This window comes from Peromyscus californicus, unplaced genomic scaffold (genome assembly GCF_007827085.1).
Source record: "Peromyscus californicus insignis strain IS unplaced genomic scaffold, ASM782708v3 Scaffold_11__1_contigs__length_118956290, whole genome shotgun sequence".
NCBI lineage: Eukaryota > Metazoa > Chordata > Mammalia > Rodentia > Cricetidae > Peromyscus > Peromyscus californicus.
The window spans coordinates 59,350,608-59,372,819 of record NW_026294402.1 but is presented as its reverse complement, the minus strand read 5'-3'; the positions used below and the strand labels follow the sequence as shown (position 1 = coordinate 59,372,819).

General features: G+C 49.2%; 1 protein-coding gene across 25 annotated transcripts in view; it reads right to left on the bottom strand.

Moving 5' to 3' along the window:
- The window catches only part of Megf11 (multiple EGF like domains 11), a 330,509-nt gene that overhangs the window by 57,791 nt on the left and 250,506 nt on the right, over positions 1-22,212 (bottom strand). For all 25 annotated transcript variants that reach the window (XR_008212813.1, XR_008212814.1, XM_052711804.1 and 22 more), the window contains 3 exons: positions 21,979-22,099; positions 13,819-13,955; positions 6,904-7,116 (listed from right to left, as the gene is read on the bottom strand). Coding sequence is in view for 23 of the 25 variants with exons in the window: in XM_052711804.1 (XP_052567764.1) it covers positions 6,904-7,116; positions 13,819-13,955; positions 21,979-22,099 (471 nt within the window). In the remaining 2 variants the exon portion in view is untranslated. The remainder of the gene's footprint in view (positions 1-6,903; positions 7,117-13,818; positions 13,956-21,978; positions 22,100-22,212) is intronic.

The window sequence follows — 22,212 nt, the reverse complement described above, 5'->3', positions numbered from 1 at the left end:
TTGCCACACTTTCTCAGAATTCGGCTGTGAGCCGATTCTCTCCCCTTCCTTTGAGCTCTCCCGGGCGGGGGGGGGGGGGGGGAGTGTCAGACCTACAACCCTTCCCATCCCTCCACCTCCTGTCTACCCCCCACTCCCCACTCCAACATGGCTCCTTTTAAGTCTCTCTTTTGTGTGGTTCTAGAGACCAGCCCAGAGCTTCCTGCAGACTAGGCAAGCGCGTTCTTCACTACATGCCCACATGGTTCCCACTTGGCATTTGCTTCTGGGCCAGCCCAGACTAGAACAGCAGGGGTAAGTGGGAACTGGCAGCTCCAATCACCTCCTCTCTGCCCTCGAATCAGGCTCAGATTCGATCTGGGAAGCCCTGCAATGGCTGGCCAATGCTAGTCTTTGTTCCTTTAAGTCCCACAAGAACAGGAGCTTGGTGTTCTGTAGGTCGCAGGAATAAAACTCAGGCCATCAAGCTCGATGGCAAGCAACTTTACTCAACAACTCCCGACCCTGATCCTCCCGCCTCTACCTCTCCAGTGCTAGGGTAACAGCTGGGTACCATTACCACAGCTGGTTTTATGCTGTGCTGGAATTCGAACCCATTCATGTATGCTAGGCAAGCACTCTGTCAGCTGAGCTACAAGCCTGTGTTGAATTGTTTTCTCTGTCTGTTGACTTGTTTTCTATCTACTAGGTTCCAGCTCTCTGGGGAAGAGTTCTTGTCTGTCTGGTCACCTCTCAGGGCCCAGTGGGGTTCCTGGCACAGGGGAAGTGCTGACCTCATGGCATGCTTAAATGAATGAATGAATGAACAGACTAACTGTGAGCAGCCAGTCAGGCTCTCTTCTAGGAGGCCCCGGTGTTCTTGTAGAAAATGAGGGGGTGGACCAGAGCAGACAGTTCTGGAATAATAAGTACCAGCAGCTAATAATCACTTCAGAAAATGTTTAGTCTCATTAATCATCCAGTCAAAACAACAATTGGATATTACCTTCTCTCTATCAAAACACAGACGAGCTTTTCAAATGCTGGTAAAGGTTTCCAGACAATCCGAGGTTATGTATCAGGAGACTAAATATATGCAGATGCCTTGGTCTTGTAATTCCATTTCTAAGAATCTATCCTAAGGAAACAGTCATGGCTGTGGAGGAAGATTTATGCACAGAGATGTTCCCTGAAGCATTATTTATAACAGTGGAAAATGGAAGCAATTTGAATAATAATAAATAATATGTGACCAGGCTATGAAAGCAGCAGGCACCTCACACATATATTTCTCATCTTCCACCAACCTGTGAGGTAGGAATGTGAGCCTCCATTTTACAGGTGGTACCAGAGGTTCTGGGACCTGCCCAAGGTCACACAGATAAGTGGGTAAATGATGGAGCTGGGGTTTGAACCAAGGTCTGGCCATGTTTATCCTGTGCTTCGTGTCACCTCTGACAAGAAGGTGCTAGTTAAATGTGTTAGGACTATCCTTAAGAAGGGATCTTAGATGACAGGTGTGGTGGTGTACATCTTTAATGCTAGCACTTGGCAGGCAGAGACAGGTGGATCCTTGTGAGTTCAAGCCCAGCCTGGTCTACATAGTGAATTATAGGCTAACCAGTGCTACTTAGTGAGACACAGTCTCAAAATAAAAGAGGAGGAGGAGGAGGAATGTAATCGAGGTATTCATTGTTCCTCCAAATAGCTAATGATTTAAGATTAAATAAAATATATAAATTCTATACAAAGTTTATATTTTAGGGCTAAGGATATAATTCAGTACCTGCCAAGTATGTTTGAGGCCTTGGGTTCAATTCAGTACCACCTCTCCCCCCAAAAAAACCCAAACAATCTCCAAACAAAGTCTCACAACAGGGACTGGAAAGATGGCTCAGTGGTTAAGAGCACAGGCTGCTCTTCCAGAGGACCCAGGTTCAATTCCCAGCACCCACATGGCAGCTCACACTATCTGTAATTCCAGTTCCAGGGAATCTGACACCCTCACACAGACATGCATACAGGCAAAACACCAATGCACATAGAGTAAATAAATAAATAGATCTTAAAATAAAAACCATAACAAACAAAATATGAGTCACACAAACAAATCCTCAAACTAAAACAAAACCGTAAAGTCCCCCCAAACTAAAGTCATGATCTGAAATATGAGAAATGTGCAGGTACTAGGATCCGAACTCAGGTCCTCTACAAGTATAGCATTTGCTGTAACTGCTGAGCTGTCTCTCCAACCTCATTCCTTTCTTTCTCACACCCTTATAGTCTCTATTCTTTTTTTTCTTTTTTTTACTTGGACACTGGATTCATGTAGCCCAGGCTAGCCTTTAACTTGCTATGAAGTTGAAATTCATCTTTTAATTCTCCGCCTCCACCTCTGAGGTACTGAGATTCCAGTCAGTACACCTAGTTGATTGGGTGTTGGGGGTGGAATCCAGGGCTTGGTACGTGCTAGGTGTGGTGGTCTGAAGGAGAATGGCCCCCATTGGCTCATAGATTTGAAGGCTTGGTCCCTGGTTGTGGAACTGTTCTGAAAGGATTAGGAGGTGTGGTCTTTTTGGAGGAAGTGTGTCACTGAGAGTGGGCTTTGAGGTTTCAAAAGCTCATGCCAGGCCCACGCTTGCTCTCTCTCTCTCTGCCTGCTGCCTGTGAATCGGGATGTAACCTCTCAGTCACTGTTCCAGCACCATGCCTGCCTGCCTGCCTGCCACCAGGCTTCCTGCCTGCCTGCCTGCCTGCCACCAGGCTTCCCGCCATGATGATCATGAACTGACCCTCTGAAACTGTAAGCAAACTACAATTAAATGCTTTCTGTTATAAGTTGCCTTGGTCATCTCTTTACAGCAATAGAGCAGTAACCAAGACTCTAGGCAGCACTCCACCAGATGAACTATATCCCCAGCTCTACAATTCTATTTCTAGAAACAGGACATTGGCTTCTTAATTTGATGATCTGTTATAATTCTCTAAATGTCCCTCTGAAAAGATGCCGAGGAGTGACCGCAGACAATTTGGCTTTTTATTTTTTGTTTTTTGAGACTATGAAGCCCAGGCTGGCTTTGAACTCATGGCTATCCTTCTGCCTGTATGGCCCCCTGCCAGGGCCTCCCTACCCCTGGGTCCTGGTTGTTCGGCAGTGCTGGGGGAGGCTGGGACCAAAGTCCGCATCACCGATACTCAGGCCACCTCCACTGTGTCAGGTTTCCCTGATTTTCTTCCTCTTCCCCGACACAGATTAATCACTAGCTAACAGGAGCCGAAAGCTGCACAATGTGTGTGGCAGCTACACAGAGTGCGTTTTTCTGCCTTTCTTTTGCCCTGATGAGATTTCTATCTCCGTGGCATCTGCTGGCTAAATCAAATCTTTCAAAGGTAATCCGCCATCATGGCTACTGGAACTCATCTATGACAATCCAATTTCGGAGGGAACATTTAAGAGGCCTGACACCCAGACACTGTCCTCAAGGTGAATGCTCTATGAAGAAAGGTGGTCTCTTTTGTGTTTTCACAGAGCCCAAAGAGGAAACAAAGCTCCCCAGCCCAGCTCCTTCCCAGGGCAACCCAAAACCTCTCTGTGGCAGCTAGCCAGAGGGGAGGGGGCAGGGAGAGGTTATGGGTGGGCTGGGAAGTTGCTCCTGTGCTGATCAAAAGTGATAGACAGATTGGGAGGCAGACATAGAGAGGAGAGGGGTATATATCAGGGTATTTTCTTCAGTAGCTAGTAAAGAAGCAGCCTGCCTCCATCTTAGACTTAAAGGCCATCTTATAGTAAAGACAAACTAGGCTCATTCCTGTTACGATTAAACCTCTGTTTCTCAAGGACTGGGCTGTGCCCCACCTGTTACCTTAACTACAAATGGTTCTGTACTGCACCTTCCAGGAATGTCAATCATGTCTTTGTTTCAAAAAGTTGTTTATAACCAACCTGCAACCCTCCCTTTGTTTTTAAAGGTTTTATGACCACCTATGACTCCCTTGCGATGCCCACCCTGCAACCATTGTTTGAGGAGGTCCTTAGGAGTAATTACTATGCTTATGTTCTGCTCCTGTAACTCTATTTTGCCTGACAAATCCCCCATTTGGAAACTCCCTACCCCCCCCCCCCCCCCCCCCCCCCCCCCCCCCCCGAGTTATAAAAGCCTTGTCTTCCTCACATCCAATGCTGACCTCTCAACCCTGCCTTAGGGGGAGGCAGCCCCTGTACATGAATAAAAAAGCTTGCTTTAATTAATTGCTTGCTTTAATTAATTTGCCCATGATGATTTGGATTGAGGGTCTTTCTCTTCCCATCTTTGGGATTAACAGTAGATCTGAAGCCAGGACAGAGGGGAGAACCCGCCACCCAATACCTGCAACTTAGCTGCCTTAAGATTGGAATTGTAGCCCCCATCTGTCTCTCTCTCTCTCCCTCCCCCCTCCTTCCCTCTCTTTCTCCCCTTCTCTCTCTCCCCTTATTCCTTCACTCCATCCTATTTTTATTTTTTTGAAACAAGATCTCATAGCACCCGTTCTGGCCTCCAAGTAACCAAGGACGACCTTGACCTTCTGAACCTCCTGCCTTTGTCTCCTACATGCTGGAATTACAGGTATGTGCCACCATGCCCAGTTTATGCTATGTTGGGGATGGAATATGCATCCTGGCCGTACGGGTGCCAGGCAAATGCTCTACCAACTGAGGCACACCCCTCGCTGCAGGTCTTCGCTTTCTTTATATCCCAAGAGAAGGCTCTATCTACAGTGAGTCAAAGCTTCACAGGAGGAGCAAGGCTGAGAGTGTCCATACACAGGGAGAGACCTGTCCTCAGTGTGCGTAAAGACAAAGCCAAGAGCAGCAAGGTTCTGCTAGACCAGAGGTTCTCATCTCAGCCGCCTTGCTTCCTCTGGGTGGCACTCACTGGAAACATCTTTGGGTGTCAGAACTTGGAGAAGGGGGAATAGTTAAAAAGCAGGTGGGTGGAGCTACCCAGAAGGATGCACTGTTTAAGATGAATTCAGTGATGCCTGTCACTGAAGGCTGAGGCCGTGGTGATAGAGATGGATAAGGCAGGGTGCTGGTGCCCTTGGAGGTCCAGGCTTGGGACCAGGCTCTCCCCGGGGAGGTAGTGCTTTGGAGTCTAAGCAGCCTGCCTGGAGCTGGGCAGGCAGGCACCTTCCAAGGACCCATGTCTAAGGAGGGCTGTTGCCTCCCCGTTCCTTGAAACATGACACCCGTTAAAGACAGTAAAGCAAATAATCATTAATATTGGATGGGCTGAGATTAGCGACAGAGAAGAGGGAGCCCTTCCAGATTAATAATGCATGGAGGACTCCTTCAGAAGAAAGATAAATTATGCAGGGCACGGTTGCCCAGGCATGGGAGGAAAACAATAGCTTTTTAATTTGGGGCTTGAGTGGATTTCTACGGTAGGGACTCTTCCTGAATGGGGACCTCAGCAGCCTCCTTGGCTTCCCAGCAGGGATGGGTGTCCCATGCTGTCTTCCACTTGTGAGCGGCTTTCTCATCCCCATACTTGGGAACCTTAAACCTCTCACCCTGTCCTTCAGTCCAGGCCACAGGCCACCTCTTCCAGCGTGGTGGCTTCTTGTGATCTTTTATGCACATATCCAGGGTCACGGTAACTTGGACACATGTTGGGACCCAGCAGAGCCAGGGACATATATATTTCTACCCCACTATTTCTCAACCTCTGATGTTGGGTGTGTTATACACTTAATGGTATGCCGTGGTTTGGCTGAATGAACTTTGGTCCATTAGAAACAAAGCAGGGCTCTGAGACACCACTGGAGGTGCCTTGTATTGGAAGAACATTCAAGAAAGTGCCTAGTGTCAGTGAATACTCAGAATCTGAGATCCTAAGAGCACCTGGGCTTCCCTCTTGTAGCCTGGCCCTGTCCTCTGGGGGCATGTTTGTTGAGTGAATAACAAGGCACGGAAATGTTCACATAGACCTTGGCTCTAGGCTCTCTGGGTATAGTTCTCCTCTGAGATGCCACCAGGAACCATATTCATCTGAACTCATATATGCTGAGATGCCCTGCATGCTGTGGCCGGAGGCTCCAGGGTGACCTTTGAGAAACCACACTGGAGGTGAAGAGGGACCTCAGAGCAGAGGCCTTCTCCGCCTGGCCATCTGCACAGTATCCACTGTCTGGGCCAGCCTGTCTTCCTGGGACGTTCATAGGCCAGGAGAAAGGATGTTCCCACCCCTTACTGTCCTGACAGCAGGCAGTCAGATAAAGGACAGTGAGGCATCTCCAGGGCTGACAGCCCCGCTTACTAACAGAAGGTAGGGCCGCTGGAGCGGCTAGCAGGAAGGGAAAGAGGTGGACGAGGAGGCTGGGACCATCTACTCTTCTGCTTCTCAGGCTCAGTCCTCTCTGGAAGTAGGAGAGACTAGCTACTGTCCACACATTTCTAAGCCATCCTGGGCAGGGGCCAATCTCTGTCCTTCCTGCTGTCCCACCTGGCTGGGCCTCTCTGGGTCCCGGGATGGGCTTTCTAAGGCTCCAGCTTCCGGTTAGATGCTCAGGGTGGAGAAGAGGACTCTCCAAGATAGTTCACCAGACACCGTGCATCAGCCGTCACCCCAACCCTTCCCAGCCCCCAGAACTATCCAGTTCTAGTCCCCCATTTCTGTGGGTCATTCCTATATGAGACTGACCCAGTGTGAAGCCCAGGCAGCTTGACACGGAGAACAGGTGGCCGGTGACCTAAGGTCTGGTCCTGACTCCAGCTGAATGGCATTAGTTTTCACATTTTATCAGAGAGATCAAAGCCCTGAAGACCCTGCTTCTCCCAGCTGACTGACTGGCCACACTGGAGGTGGGGCCACAGCCTGGGAAGCCTTTCTCCATCATGGAGGCCACCCAGACCCTGCCCCAGGCTTACCTATCCACAGCTCATACCTGATAGTGTTTTCGGGGTCACAGGGACAGGGCAAGGAGCAGCCTGGGCCATGCCAGCCCTCGGGGCATAGCCGCTCTTGGCAACTAGGGCCCTTGTAGCCAGGTTCACATTCACAGGCGCCTGTGGTGGGTGAACATTGACCTCCGTTGTGGCAGTCACAGCGCTGAGAACACCGGAAACCGAAGGTTCCAAAGGGACATTCCTCTTGGCACCTGTGGGAGAGCAGAGCAGGGTGGGGCTGTGGGCCGAAGCCCTTGCTTGCCTTCTCGATGCATCCGCACAGACCGCCCCCCCCCCTCACTTGGAATGTCTGGTGTGCTCCTTCCCTCCCAGCCTCCCCCCACCCCGCCCCGTTTCCATGGGAACTTCACCCCACATCTCCTTAGCAGCCAGCTATGAGCTTGTATTATCAGTGTAATGATGCAAAACTTTCTTCTTCATTGCAAAAACCGTGATAAGGCTGGGTGTGGTGGTGCATGCCTATAATCCTAGCAACTTGGGAGACTGAGGCAGGATGGTGCCTTTAAGTTTGGGGCCAGCCTGGTGGGTTCCAGACTACCTGTGTGATTGTGGTCCTTGTGTGACTGAAGTCCTCTTTAAAAAAAAAAAAAAAAAGTGTGATAAAATGTGTGTGCTATGGTTTGAATGTTTGTTTCCTTCAAAATCCATAAAGAGAGGGGTTTTTTGGTAATTAATTGTATAATACATCGATTTAATAATAAATATGAACATTTATATTTAAAGAGTCTCATGTAGACTAGGCTGGCTTCAAACTCACTATGTAGCCAAGGGTGACCTTGAACTTCCCATCCTACCTTTTCCATGTCCTTAATGCTCCCATACCTGGATTATGTGGTGCTATGAATTTTTTGTTTGTTTGAGACAGGATCTTACTCTGTAGTTCAGGTGGTTGTCCTAGAATTCACTATGTAGCCCAGGCTTTGATTTCACGGCAATCCTCCTGTCTCAAACTCCTGAGTGCTGGGATTACTAGGGTGTGCTTTCCCAAGTCTCAGGTGGAAGCCTCTCTCCCCTGTCCTGTGGAGCCCTATGGTTCCTCCCCTCAGGGTGGAATGTCCCTTACGTACAAGTGTGTCCCTCTTTCATCAAGCTGCATACTCCCAAAGACTGGCTATTTGCTCTTCCTGAGATCTAAGGACTCAATCGGGGCCTAGCTCTCCCTGTTATCAGCCAGTGAGCCCGCACGGTGGAGGACAGGTACCCTTTGTGCTATGTGAGCTCATACAGGTAGATACTTAGAGGTCCCCAGCCTTTAGGCCAATAAATACTGATCTTTTGTGTGTCAGCTGCTGGCTTCCTGGCTTCCTGAATGTGCTTTAAAAACCCTTGCTGCAGTCCAGGATAATTTTCCAGGGGCCACAAGCTTATTGTCATAGCAGCTGGGCCTTGGGGAAATAAGGGGTTACCTGGGGGCAACCTGTGCACTAGAGGAAACTAGCCTCTGGGCTTGGGGGATTACCTATTTCTAAACTCTGCTTCAGTGATACAGATAATGAAGACCTAAACTTCTATGGGCCACTTGCTCGTCATAAGATGAACTGGTAACCCTCATCAGGTTCTTGAAGTTTAAATAAGATAATACTAGAGACTTGGAGAGATGGCTTAGCAGTCAAGCACTCCAATTTGACTTGCAATACCTGAGTTCTGTTCCCAGCACCCACACTGGGCAGCTCACAACCACGTGTAACTCCAGGTCCAGGGGATCTGACAGTCTCCTCTGGCACTGCACTCACATGTACATAACCCACCCCCCGTACACATAATTAACTTTTTAAAAGGTATAACTATCCAGAAAGGTAGCCAGGAGACCGCTATTTGTTGTTACTCTTAAATAAATCTCTTAACTGCTGACCCATCACTCCAGTTTTTATTAAGAGTTTGTTATAGTTCTTAAAACACAGCAGATCTGACCCTCTTGCCTTAGATTCAGGCATGAAAAGGCTCAAAGAAAAGAATCCGGAAATGTAATGGAAGCATGGACTTGAGGGATTAGAAGCTGTTTAATTATTACTTGTGTGGAGGTCGGAGGACAGACTGTAGAGTTGGTTCATGTAAGGCAAATGATCAGAGCTTACTTCCGGGTTTTGAAAACCCACCAGTCCCTGACCTCCAAAACCCACCAGTCCCTGAGCTCCAAAGCCCACCAGTCCCTGAGATCTAAATCCCACCGTCCCTGAGCTTGAAAACTCAACAATCCCTGAGCTTGAAAACCCAATGATCCCTGAGCCTGAAAGCCCAACAATCCCTGAGCCTGAAAACCCACCAGTCCCTGAGCCTGAAAACCCACCAGTCCCTGAGCCTGAAAACCCACCAGTCCCTGAGCCTGAAAACCCACCAGTCCCTGAGCCTGAAAACCCACCAATCCCTGAGCCTGAAAACCCACCAGTCCCTGAGCCTGAAAACCCACCAGTCCCTGAGCCTGAAAACCCAATGATCCCTGAGCCTGAAAACCCAACAGTTCCTGAGCCTGAAAACTCAACAATCCCTGAGCTTAAAGTCCCACCGATCCCTGGGCTCACCCCAAGATCAGGACTTGAAATCTCACCAATCCCCACTGAGGAAATCTTCACCCTGAAAAACTCTGCTCCCAAGAAACCCTATATAAGCCTGTCTCCCTCTCAGTTCCCTACTGCTTCTCACCAGAGCAGAGGTGGCCACCTTCTTGTGTCTTTCCCAATAAACCTCGTGTGTGAGGTTTGTTGTACAGTGTGATTTTGTGGTATCCCTGACTCCAGGGATACCACAGGATACCTTTCCCCTCAGAGCTGTAACACTTACAGTTCTGTTCTCCCACTTCTACATGTCTTCCAGGGATGGAACTCAGGTCGCAGGCTTTGAATAGCAGGCACCTTTACGTGCTGAGTCATCTTACCAGCCCCCTCCCCCTAAGATTTAAGTGTTCAAATGTGACCTTGAACTCCTGATTCTCTTACCTCTACCTCCTGAGTGCTGGGATTACAGACAGACATGAACCATTAAGGCCTGTTTACTCAGTACCGGGGATGGAACTCAGGTCTTTATGCATGCTAGGCCATCACCCTATTGAGCTACGTCCTCATTTGTTTATGTTCTAAATGTACTCTGTGCTAGCTAGTTATACGTCAACTTGACACAAGCTAGAGTCATCTGAGAGGAAGGAACCTCAACTGAGAAAATGTCTCCACAAGATAAGACTGTAGGGCATTTTCTTAATTAGTGGTTGATATGGGAGGGCCCAGTCCACTGTGGGTGGAACCACCCCTGGGCCAGTGGTCCTGGGTTCTATAAGAAAGCAGGCAGAGTAAGCCATGAGGAACAAGCCAGTAAGCAGCACCCCTCCATGGGCTCTGCATCAGCTCCTGCCTCCTGGTTCCTGCTCTGCTTGAGTTCCTGCCCTTACTGCTTTTGATGATGAACTGTGATATGGAACTGTGAATGAAATAAACCCTTTCCTCCCCAAGTTGCTTTTGGTCATGGTGGTTGATCACAACAATAGTAACCCTAACTAAGACATACCCATAATTCTTCTTCATAGGTATTCTTCCTCATAGACAGGGCAGGGAGAGGGTGGTCCTACTGAGAGGTTGGTGGCCTAAAACGAGGACAAGTGGCCACGCACCAGTAGACTTGGGGGGCAGCATTGTGTATGGGAGGATTGAGAGCAGCCAGAGTATTGGGGACTAGCCTTGGCAACTAGAGACTAGGTGTTCTCGTTTCTGTCTTTGCTGTTCTATGCCCAGAGTGATAAGAGGCAGGAGAGTGACTGGGATGTAGCTTTAGAGCTTCCCTCAAGGGAGAGGCTACTTACTGACTTCCCCCTTTCAGAGCTACTGTGTGAGGGGTGGAATCCCGCTGAAGGGAGGCATGAGAAAGATCTAGGCTGCCCTGGGTCGCCCCAACCTGCTGGGACAGGAACAAAGGGAGGAGTTCCTAGGGGAGGAAGGGCAGGAGGCAGACAGGAGAGAGAAAGGGGGCACTGAGAAGGGAGGGAACTGAGGTAGAGGGCAAGGAGCAAGAGCAGCTAGAGACCCACCGTCTAAACTGCCAGTCCCTGCTCAGCGTCGGCATCCTCCACAGACCCCTGAGCTCTCTGACGTCAGGAGACACCTGCTCCCTTGTGTTGGCATACTCCTGCCCATTCCTGCCCACTCCTGCCCAGCACTGCAGACAGAGCTGCTCTGAAGAGAGTGCCCACCTGGCTGTGTTCCAGGGGAGGGGGCACTGAATCCACATGCCCAGAAAAGAATCTAGAGATGAAATATTGACAACCCAATCCATTTCCATAATCAGTCTCTTTTTACTTTTCTTCCTATCCACAATTTAAACAACTTATTTATTTAGAGATCAAGCTAAGACTGCTAATGAATTTTACACAAAGCACACTAATAACCGGCCCATGGAACAGGAGGATAATCACAGCAGGGATTAGCTTTCTACTTAAACACCCTTCCTTCCCAATGTATCAATCTAATGTGTCCGATCTTGCCATTAACAACCAGATACATTGCTCAATTAAATTACAAGTTACGTTTCGTGTTTAATTTGAGCTGGATCCCGCCTATCTGGGGAGACCCGCGTTATTATGCCCGCTTGGTTTTAATATGCTCATGATAATTTGGGGTGGGCTAATGCAGCTGTCACCTACAAAATTAATGGAGGCAATTTTACAAAATATTAAACACCAGGCAGCCTGTTGAGGCGGGAAAGCCAAATGCTCATGGCACTCTACATGAACTCTCCTGAGGCGGGTTTGGAAGCAAGCTCCACGGTTTTGGAGATTTTTCTCTGCTCTAGGATCAAGGGTGAGACTCCAAGAAGGGACACTTGGGATTATTTCTGCCCTTGGTGAACCCCGAGAGCAAATGAGGTGGCTCTCCTGGTGCCTGGTAGCTTGCGAGAACCCTGACACCAGTTTCTAACACATGAATAAGGGCTGGGACAAAGGGGTCCTCACTTGGTCTCCAGCATTTCCTTACTTTGGGGTTTGAAGATGTAATGGGAAGGCGGACCTGTCACTTAATCCTGGATCCCCAGAACCAGTACTCTGTACTTCGGGGAACCCATGGAGATGAACGCTGGCATGAGGCTTAAGAACTTTAGGGTGTAAGCAAATAAACCCAGCACTAGTACACAAGGTCCTTCTGGGTATCACTAAAGACTGGGACAGTTCCAGGGAGAGCAGGGGAAATGCCGATTGTTAGTCAGATCCAAATGTAAGTTCATTGGTTGAGTGCCTATCTAGTATGCAGGAAGCTATGGATTTGACCCCTGGCACCACATTAATTGGGCCAGGTAACATAAATCTGTACCTCAGCACTGAGGAGATGGAGACAGGAAGTTTAGAAATTCAGGTAATCATTGGCTATACTGTGAGACTGAGGCCAGCCTGGGCTGTGAGAGACACTGTCCACACACACACACACACACACACACACACACACACACACACACACACACACACACACACCCCAGAAAGGACTCACTGGGTAACTTAGCCTTGATCCCTGCTTATGTCACCCAGACAGAGACCAGGAAACCAATATCTTGTCGGAGACTCCCCACCCCCCATCTCCCCTGCAAGCCTAGTGGACTGCAGGAAGTCGATCCACAAGAGGTGAAGAGCATGAGAGGTGAAGAGTGAAACCGGAGAAACAGTACCGTATCTGCGGGCACTGTGTCACAGCCTTCCAGACACTGACGTCATGGTCAGTCTTACCTTTCTTACACATTAAATGTAGTAGAACTTTTGGGGGAAAAAAACTCTCCACCTGACAATTCTCATAACAAAGCTCCGGGGCTGGCTACATTATTTGCAAAGAAGCAAAGCACCTGTGATCTTTACAATAGGAATGAATTCTATTGGCTGATAAACAGAGCTAGGACTAAGGCCTAAAAGACGGATCTGTGATACGCATAAGGATAGATTCTGTTGGTGGAGGATGAAAAATACGTGGGGTCTCTTTCTTAGCGATGTGTTCTGTTCACTGAGAGACAAGCTCAGGATATTGGGGGATTATTTGATCAAGTCTCTCCATCATTCCTGGTGATCAGGCCTCATTCATTTCCCTCCATTGATGAAAACAGGCCTGTGTGATGGACAATCCTGGTTCTCCAGTGCTTCCTCTAAGCTGTGCTTTCTAAATTATCTTCTCTCACTTTGTCTAGAAAGAGTAATAACATTCAGGGGCCAGAGGTGAGACTTGGTTCCACCTGCACAGAGCCAGGTAAAGGCAAGGACTCCTCAGGCTGGCTGGCGGAGGAAGGGGACCCGGCCAGGGTCTGTGGATACATGTGGTCCTTCACCTCCAGTTCGCCATCAGCCACACAGGCTTGTTTCTCCCTCCACTGTGCTGCCCCGGCCCCATGGCTTCCTTCCAACTGGTGCAGTTGTACCCAGAAGGCAGTTCCTCAGTTATGTGTTCTGTTGCCTGTCCCCCCCTGCCAGGTTGGCTTCCTTCAAGGACATCAGAGTCTCTCTGGACACCCGCTCAGCCTGCTCTCAGGCACTCATTCCACACAACCTGATGTCAATATCTTTCAAAGATAACCCAGTTTTGGAATAAAAATCTACTTCTAAAGGAACTTCAAAATGTGGACACTGATTTTTCTCTCTTAGCTCTTTTGGGGTCTCTTTACCACCGCTTCCCTCTGCTAGTGCAGACAGGGGAGATGGGGGGGTGTCACTCATCTCCATCCCCAGTGCAAGTTTAAGGCAGTCAGGCTGGAGGAAGGGTGGGTGGCATGCACAGGGAGAGAAAGGGTGAGCAGATGGATTTCCCTGGTAGGGCTCAGAATGTCTTCTGAGCAAAGAGACAGACGGCTGGCCAGAGGTGCTGTGGCTAGAATTCTCTGCAAGGCCGCAAGGAGGGTATGAACAACTGAACACCAGAGACAAGAGTTAAGGGCATCCTCACCTGTCCCCCATGTATCCAGCTGTACAGTGGCATTGTCCAGTCACATGGTCACACTGGCCTCCATGATGGCAAGGACAATCTTGGCTACAGTTCTGGCCAAATGTCCCTGGTGGGCAGGGCTGGGCACACACTGCTCCCTGAAATAGAATTAAGGACAGGCTTGGTAGGGCTCCAAAGATATCATGCTGAGGTTAATTCTCCAAGGAATATTGGGGCCCCAGGGGCCACCCCAACTTCCCAGTGTAATCAGGAGAGCTGGCATTCATGCTACAGTTACACTCTCAGCCAATCTCAGCATACAGTTAGTGAATACCTGTTGTATACCAGGTGCTGGGTTAGATACCTGGGGCACAGAAAGCAGGTATGATTTGATGCCTGTCCTCCCAGGTCCTGGGGAGACCACCAAGAAAACCAAATAGAGTACATAATGGTAGTCCTCTCATATGTACTAGAATAAAAAGTTGTGGAGTATAGGAGAGCCCCCGCCCCATTAAACATCCAGCTGTGAAGACACACTCACCTCTGTACCTTTCCTAAACCCAGCTACTATGAGAATAGAGGACCCAAAGGGAGGTGGGGGGAGGGGAGGGGAACTGGGGTGTGAAGAAGGGGGAGGGGCAGAAGGGGAGGAGACAGGGCAGTGAAGGACGGAAGGAGGAGAAATGAAATAGGGGATTATGACTCCCATCAGGGCAGAGCATCACAAATTTTATTAAAAAGACGTTTTAAAACCATATTCTTGCCGGGCGGTGGTGGCGCACGCCTTTAATCCCAGCACTTGGGAGGCAGAGCCAGGAGGATCTCTATGAGTTCGAGGCCAGCCTGGAAAACCAAGTGAGTTCCAGGAAAGGCGCAAAGCTACACAGAGAAACCCTGTCTCGAAAAATACAAAAAAAAAACCCAACATATTCTTATTTCTGTGTATGTATGCCATTGGCATGTGGATGTCCGAGGAGTCCAGAAGAGGTCTTTGGATCTCCTGGAGCTGGAGTTACAGGTGGTTGTAAGCTCTCTGACATGGGTTCAGGGAGCAGCTGAACTTGGGTCCTCTGGAAGAGCAGCAAGTGCTCTTAACTACCGAGCCAACACTCCAGCCACCAAAGTTTTGTATTTCTTTTTTAATTATTTTATTTTTTATTTTATTCACATTTATGTTTTACCTCCATGTGCATCTGTCTGAGGGTGTTGGATCTCCTGGAACTGGAGTCACAGACAGTTGTGAGCTGCCATGTGGGTGCTGGGAATTGAACCCAGGTTTTCTGGAAGAGTTACCAGTGCCTTTAACCACTGAACCATCTCTCTAGCCCAACGTTTTATATTTCCACAGGTAAACTTAATCAAAGTTCTTAGGAAGAGGAAAGCAGTAATACATAAGCACCAGGATTAAGTTCTTAGAGCTCTTAGCTGGAAATTAGGTGACAGTGGGGCAGTTCCTTAACATTTGGAGAGAAAATAGTTTCCAATCTAGAACCCACAGTCAAGCAGCAGGAGGGATATGGCTCAGAGGTGAAGCCTGGATCTCAACACTTCAAGAAAACAAACTGGTTCAAACAAGACAAGACAAAATCCTTTTGTCTAGAATTTTATACCTACCAAAACCAAGACTTAAGCAGGGGATTTGATAGGACAGTTTCAGATTTGAATAAACTCACAAACATTAACCTTCATGGGTACTTTAGGTAACTAGGTGGAAGATGCCCCACCCCTCATAAAATAAAATTTAAAAAAAAAACAAAAAACATGTCCAGGAAAAAAAAAAAAAAAAAAAAAAAAAACATGTCCAGGGCTGGTGATACAGTTCCGTCAGTGGAGGGCTTCCTGGCCTGTGTGAAGCCCCGAGTTCAGTTCTCAGCATCTACAGACTCAGTGTGGGGGTGCACACCTGCAGTGGAGGCAGGAATATTAGAAGTTCAAGGTCATCGTCAGTCATCCTCGGCTATGTGCCTAGTTTGAGAGTTAGACTGATATATGAAATCTTGTTAATCCACCCCTCCCAAAAAAAAGAAAGAAAGAAAGGTAGAAGAAAGATAATTACTCAAGAAAACTTAAAAAGCAAAAGAAAACATGGATTCTGAGAACTAGGGACCCATCAAAGGAGAAACAAAAGGAATCCCAGGACAGTAGTGAGTATGCCAAGCAAAGAGCCCATGCAACAGAAGCACAAGGTGTTCTGAACGCTGCCTCAAAACACAAAGGCAAAAACAAAAAGGGAGGGAGGAGGGAAGGAGGGAGGGAGGGAGGGAGGGAAGGAAGGAGGGAGGGAGTTAGTGAGGGAGGAAGGGAGGGAGTTAGTAAGGGAGGGAGGGAGTTAGGGAGGGAGGGAGGGAGGGAGGGAGGGGGTGACTTCTGAGGTGTCTGACTTACTGAGAGTTATTTCAGACTTGGGCTGAGCTGTCAGCTAGATTAGTAACGGCGCACACACAGGCACGTTAATGCAAACACACACAGGCACATTAACACAAACATCGTGAACTTAGCAGTCTTCTGTTCTGTCTTTGGGGAGCTGCTCTGTACTCTGGGTATTTCCCCTCTTTCTCTGAAGCCCTCCTCCCTCTCTGTGGCTGCTTGTCTCCCATGCGTCTGACCTCCACGCCAACTCAACTCAAGTAGGGGGAGGCTGGAATTAAGTACAATAAAATGTAAGCTTATTTATTTATATATGTGCATGCGTGTGTGCCATGGCACGCATGTGGAGGTCATAAGACAACTTGCTGGAGTCATTTCTCTTTCTGCCATGTGGGTCCCAGGGGTTGAACTCAGGTTGCCAGGCTTGAGGACAATAGCTGATGCCACTGAGCCAGCTCACCAGCCTGAACTCCAATCTGAAGTCAATAGTTAAGGAGTGGCTGGGGCTGGAGAGATGGCTCAGCGGTTAAGAGCACTGGCTGTTCTTCCAGAGGTCCTGAGTTCAATTCCCAGCAACCACATGGTGGCTCACAACCATCTGTAGTGGGATCTGATGCCCTCTTCTGACATAAAGCCACACATGCAGACTGAGCACTCATATACATAAAATAATAAATAAATCTTTAAAAAAAAAAAAAAAAGAAGTAGCAGTAAAAGCACGTTAGGTAGAAAATGGAGGGAGAAGCCCCAAGAGACCCAGACTGGGGTTGTGAGCATGTGCACTGAGGGCTGTTTTCTCTCCACCCCCACCCGCCAGTATTAGCCTTGTGGTATATACCTTTAAGACAGTTTGTATACATTTCAAGTCTTCATCAGATGTCTGAGCCTAGTCTCGTCTCCTGCCACCCTTTCAGCCAGAGATAATCATTTCTCTTATGGAGAATGAAGATGATCCTCCAATTAATTAATCAATTTGTTCAACACACAGTTATTAAGCACCAATAATCACCAGCCCCAAAGAAGCTAGTTCAGTCGGGAAAAGCTTGCCAGACCAGAGCCATCTTCCTGCATTATGTTATTGAGTTGTAATGAATTAAGTGGGAGGCTTTCAGCTCAGATTACTCTCTGCAGGCACCAAGGGGCCTGGTGAAGGGAGGATTGTGAGGCCAGTGTGCAGAAGTCGGGGAGAGGAGCCTGGGGATGGCAGGGGCCTGTCTCTGGCTTCTCTGCACCTCTGTCCTTACTGTCTGGGGATGTCGAGGGTCCTCCAACCCTGAAAAAGATTTCAAGCCAACTTAGGCAGGGAATGCTTATGCCTACCTGTTCCCTCACCCTTGAACAGGTGGAGTCCTCATTCATGTACACACACACACACACACACACACACACACACACACACACACAGAGAGAGAGAGAGAGAGAGAAAGAGAAAGAGAAAGAGAGAAAGAGAGAAAGAGAGAGAGAGAGAGAGAGAGAGATGACCCCTGGTCTCTAGGAAGTTGTAAACGTAAGTGAGATTAGGGATACAAAGGAAGCCGGTACAGCACCTTAATGAGTGGCCCTTAATGAATGTCAGCTGAACAAAGTTGGCATTGACGAGGTGATACAGGACTACATAAATGATCAACTACTGCCGGTTGGAAGAACAACCTTTGGAGGAGGCAGGCAAAGCATGAGGGTTCCTCTCCTGCTGGGACTTTATCTTCTTGAGACTCATAGGCTGCAATTCTAACTCCCAGTGTGTCTGGATGTGATCGTATGTGGATGCTCGGCCTTTTCAGAGGTGAAGCCAAACACTTGTGTCCGTGGGCCCTCATCCAAGCTAACTCGGGGACTGAGACAGATATGCAGAGGGCTGGAGGGTCAGCTCAGTCAGTGACATGCTGGCTGTGCAAACGTGAGCATTTAGCTTTGTTCCCAGAAGTCATGTAAAAAGACAGATGTGATGATGTGTGCTGGCTAGTTTTATGTCAACTTGACACAAGCTGGAATCACTTGGGAAAGGGACTCTCAACTGGGAAAACACCTCCGTAAGACTGGCCTAGAAGCAAGCCTGTAGTGCATTTTTTTCTTTCTTTTTAAAAAATTTATGTGTTAGTGTATGAGTGTATGTATTTTATGTATATAGGTGCTCTGTCTGCATGTACATTTGCACACCAGAAGAGGGCATCAGATACCATCATAGACTGTTGTGAGCTGCCACGTGGATGCTGGGAATTGAACTCGGGACCTCTGGAAGAACAGCCAGCGCTCCTAACTGCTGAGCCATCTCTCCAGACCCTGTAGTGCATTTTCTTAATTGGTAATTGGCATGGGAGGGTTCAGCCCGTCATGGGTGGTACCATCCTCGTGCTGGTGGGCCTGGGTTCTATAAGAAGGCCAGAGGGATAGCCATGCAAAGGCGAAGGAAGAAGATGGCCATCTCCAGGCTGGGGAGAGAGGCTCAGAAGTCATTAGCCCTGCCTGAGGGAGTCACCTTGATTCCTGACACCTAGACACCTTTCTCAGCCTCCAAGCCCAAGGGAAAACAAAGCCTTATAGTCTGAGTCGTTTGTATGGCAACCTGGGAAGTCCAGCTGTGTCTCCACTGTAGTGGGCTCCTGAGCTACACAGCATTTAGAAGGTTGGCATGAAATGGGGGCAAGTCCTGCTCTTCCCACTGGCCAGGCCTAATTTTTCAGTGGGACTCTGGAGAGCAGCTACACTGTAAGAGGTCTGTGTTCAACAGAAGATCAAAAGGAAGGGGCCAAGATGGTGGCTCGGTCTTGCCAGCATTTTGGGCAGTCACATTAGTGGCCGCTGTCCCAGGAGCCCATGGAGACACTGGGCAGTGACTGGTGAAGGTGCTGTGGAGGTGATCCCAACCTCAGGACCAGTCACTGGCCTCTACAGTTGTCTTTCCAACCCCTAGTGTCTGAGACACCAAAGCCTAAGCCTCAAAAGCCCTGTCTGGGTCTCTGCCATCACTGGCCCCGTTTCCTGGCTGCCGGCTCCATTCCTCCTCCTGCCCATTATTTCCTTTGCATGTGAGCGTCTGTGTATACATGAACATGTGTGAATGTACCCATTCCATTCAGCCTCTACATCAGACTGGGAATTCCCCAGGGGCCAGTTGCCACACTTCCTGCCCTCTGCCTGTCCCCAGTGTCTGTCCACTGTCATCAAGCTACCTGCAGTCATTCTCTTTCCTCTGCGAGCAAAAACCTAGAAAAAGTGGGAAAATCGCTCCCAGGTTCTTTGTATGGGCTCTCCACACTGGACTCATTATGGCCAGGCAAGGGAAGGGGCCGGTGGCATTCTTGGGGGCTGGTGGCCTGGAGGGCCAGATGGGCCTGAGCTCCCAGAAGCTTCTCTGTACTCAGTGTCCCAGCAGAGTGGTGGCAGTGAGCAATCATTCCATCAGTCTCAGAGTGGGAAAACGGATGGCTGAAGCCCCACGGGGGCCAATGGCAAGTCAGGCAGGGGGAGACAAGGACAGGTGACCCTTCCCTGCAGCAGCCTTTCCTTAGCCCCAGCTCTCCTTGGAGGAGCCTCAGGCCTGAGCTGAGCTTCCTTTTGTGACTCTGCATGCACCAGGGTATTAATAATTCATGCAAATCTGCAAGTTCAATGCTATGTCAAAAATAGAAATTCGATTGTCTATCATAAAATTTAAAACAAAGTCCTCAGCACCAAAGCTTTCTATAGACAGGGTTTCTCGTCACCTGGAAAAGGTGTGTGAGAAAAAGAGTCACCACTATGTGTTGGCTTTCTCCTTCTCCTGTCCCTGAAGCCCAGCAGCACACAGCAGCATTCAGAAGAGGCCTCTCCAGCTTCAGGGCTCCCTCCCTGGCTGGCTGATGGGCTTCCTTGAGCCCTGCCTGTGGGCACTGGACACCTGGAAGCTGTCTGGTGATAGAGGCCTTCCCAAGAAGCAGGTTCGGGTGGGAGAAGGGGACAGGTGAAAGGGGTGACGTCATCCCCGCTGTCCTTTCAGAAGAGTAGGGAGAGGGGAGGAGAGGAGGAGGACAGAGGGGGGGGGGAAATGATAGAGAGGAAAGAGACACACAGAAAGACAGAGAGTGGGGGAGAGAGAGGGAGGGGGAGGGAGAGAGAGAACCTAGGTTGGTGGTTCTGGAGTTGAGACCCAGGCTCTAACTCCACCTCACTCCTAACCAACACTGTGGCCTAAGGCAGGTCACTAGCCTTCCCTGCTCTCTCTCTTATCCAAGAAAGGACCTTTATGGTCAGACCACGGTGTTCAAGACTCTTCAAGCTGTGACTGGTGCTCTTTTTATGACCTGTTTCCTAGAACGTCCATACTGAGTAAACTCAGATGGAATGGTGGGGTCCTGATCCCAGTGATGAGGCTCTCTTCCCCACCCACCGTAAGGCACTAAAGGGCTCTGTGGAACACAGCAGGACGTCCTTCACTCTTGATCAATGATCTCCAAGTGCAGCTGTGTCTGCACACGGCCTTCCTCAGAGTCACCTGGGAGCTCATTAAAGATGGGTTCCCAGAGGCTCAAGTGTGACCCCTGTCCTTCGCTGACTCTAGTATGTAGCCATATTTGGCCACACTGGATTCCTAAGGTCCCTCCCTGTCTAGAAGCATCCTTGGACCTGCAGATGTCCTTCCTGGCTGCCCTTGAGAGCCTGGTGTCCAAAGCCTCCTGATATATCTTGCTCTACTCAGCAGGACTGTCCTCAGGCCCTGGGGAGGCAACTGAGCCTCTCCCGAAGTGGGGCCTGTTACAGAGGATACAGTGTGGAAGGGCAGCCTCTGAGGCTGGCAGCCTTTCAGGGGCTTGGGACCATAGGGAGGTGCTGACGGGGAGCCTGGCAGCTGATAGGAAGCTGTGGCTAGCCTGTGACATCCAGGGCTATAAATCAAGCAGGTATAAAAGGCTTTGGCATTTGCCAAGCACCTTCGATATGCAGTCACGCCTGAGGATTTTACCTACCATGACAGCCAACCCAAGCAAGGCTCACTGAAGGGAAATCACGTGTATACATGGGAAATCTGTGACTGGAGGCAGGGAGGTTTGTCAGAGGCAGCATCGGACACGTCATCTGAACATAGGCCTCCACGGGTGACACTCCATCTCTGCCTGCTTCCCGTAGTGAGGGCTCCCAGACTGGAGGCCTGCACTGGTAGAGGCTGCATCAGAAGTACCCGAAACACTTGGGAATATAACAGATTCTGGGGGCCACAGAGTCAGCATGAATATGTGAGCTAGAGTAAGGTTTCACAAAGCCAGATGAACCACACATACCCTGCTGTGGCTCTTTCCCAACTCCTCTGTCACAGCTGAAGCTCCATTGGGTACCCAGACCCAATTCAGAGTCGATTTTTTTTTTTAATTAAAACATTTTTCTCAGACAGGGTCTCATGCAGCCCAGGCTGGCCTTGAACTTGTTATGTAGCTGAAGATGACCTCGAGCTTCCGATCCTCCTGCCTCTCCCTTCCAAGTGCAGGAATTAAAGGTCTGTGCTACCAGGCCCAGTTTTATGTGGTAGGGATTGAACCCAGGGATCATGCATCTTAGGCAAGCATTCTACCAACTGAGCTACATGCCTAGCCCTAGCCAGAGCCCATCATATGAGGAAAATCCAACTCTTTTGCCTGTGAGAGACCACTGAGTCAGAGAGGCTAAGTAACTTGCCTTAGGCCACACAGACCCTAGACCAGGGACCCTTCACTGCTAGTGAGTGTCTCATGATGGCTCATGACTACAGACAGGGATAAAGAGAGGAATTTAGCCTTTCATGGTCTTGTGATGGATGCCAAGACCTCTTCTGGTGCCCACCTGCATCTTGAGGGTTCCACCTACCGTCCAGCCTGGAGGGCAGGCACACTCGCCAGTGATGTGGTGGCAGGTGCCCCCATTTTGGCAGGGGCAGCGTAGTTCACAGTGAGCTCCATGGCTCCCAGGGGGGCACAGCTCCTCGCAGCTGCACGGAGAGGAAGAGTCTCAGCAGAATTCCCAAGAGCGCCCCAGTGCTCAAACCCAACGTCCCAGGGCTCCCTAGTGAGCCTTGTCTACAAGAACGGTTAATCTCAACCC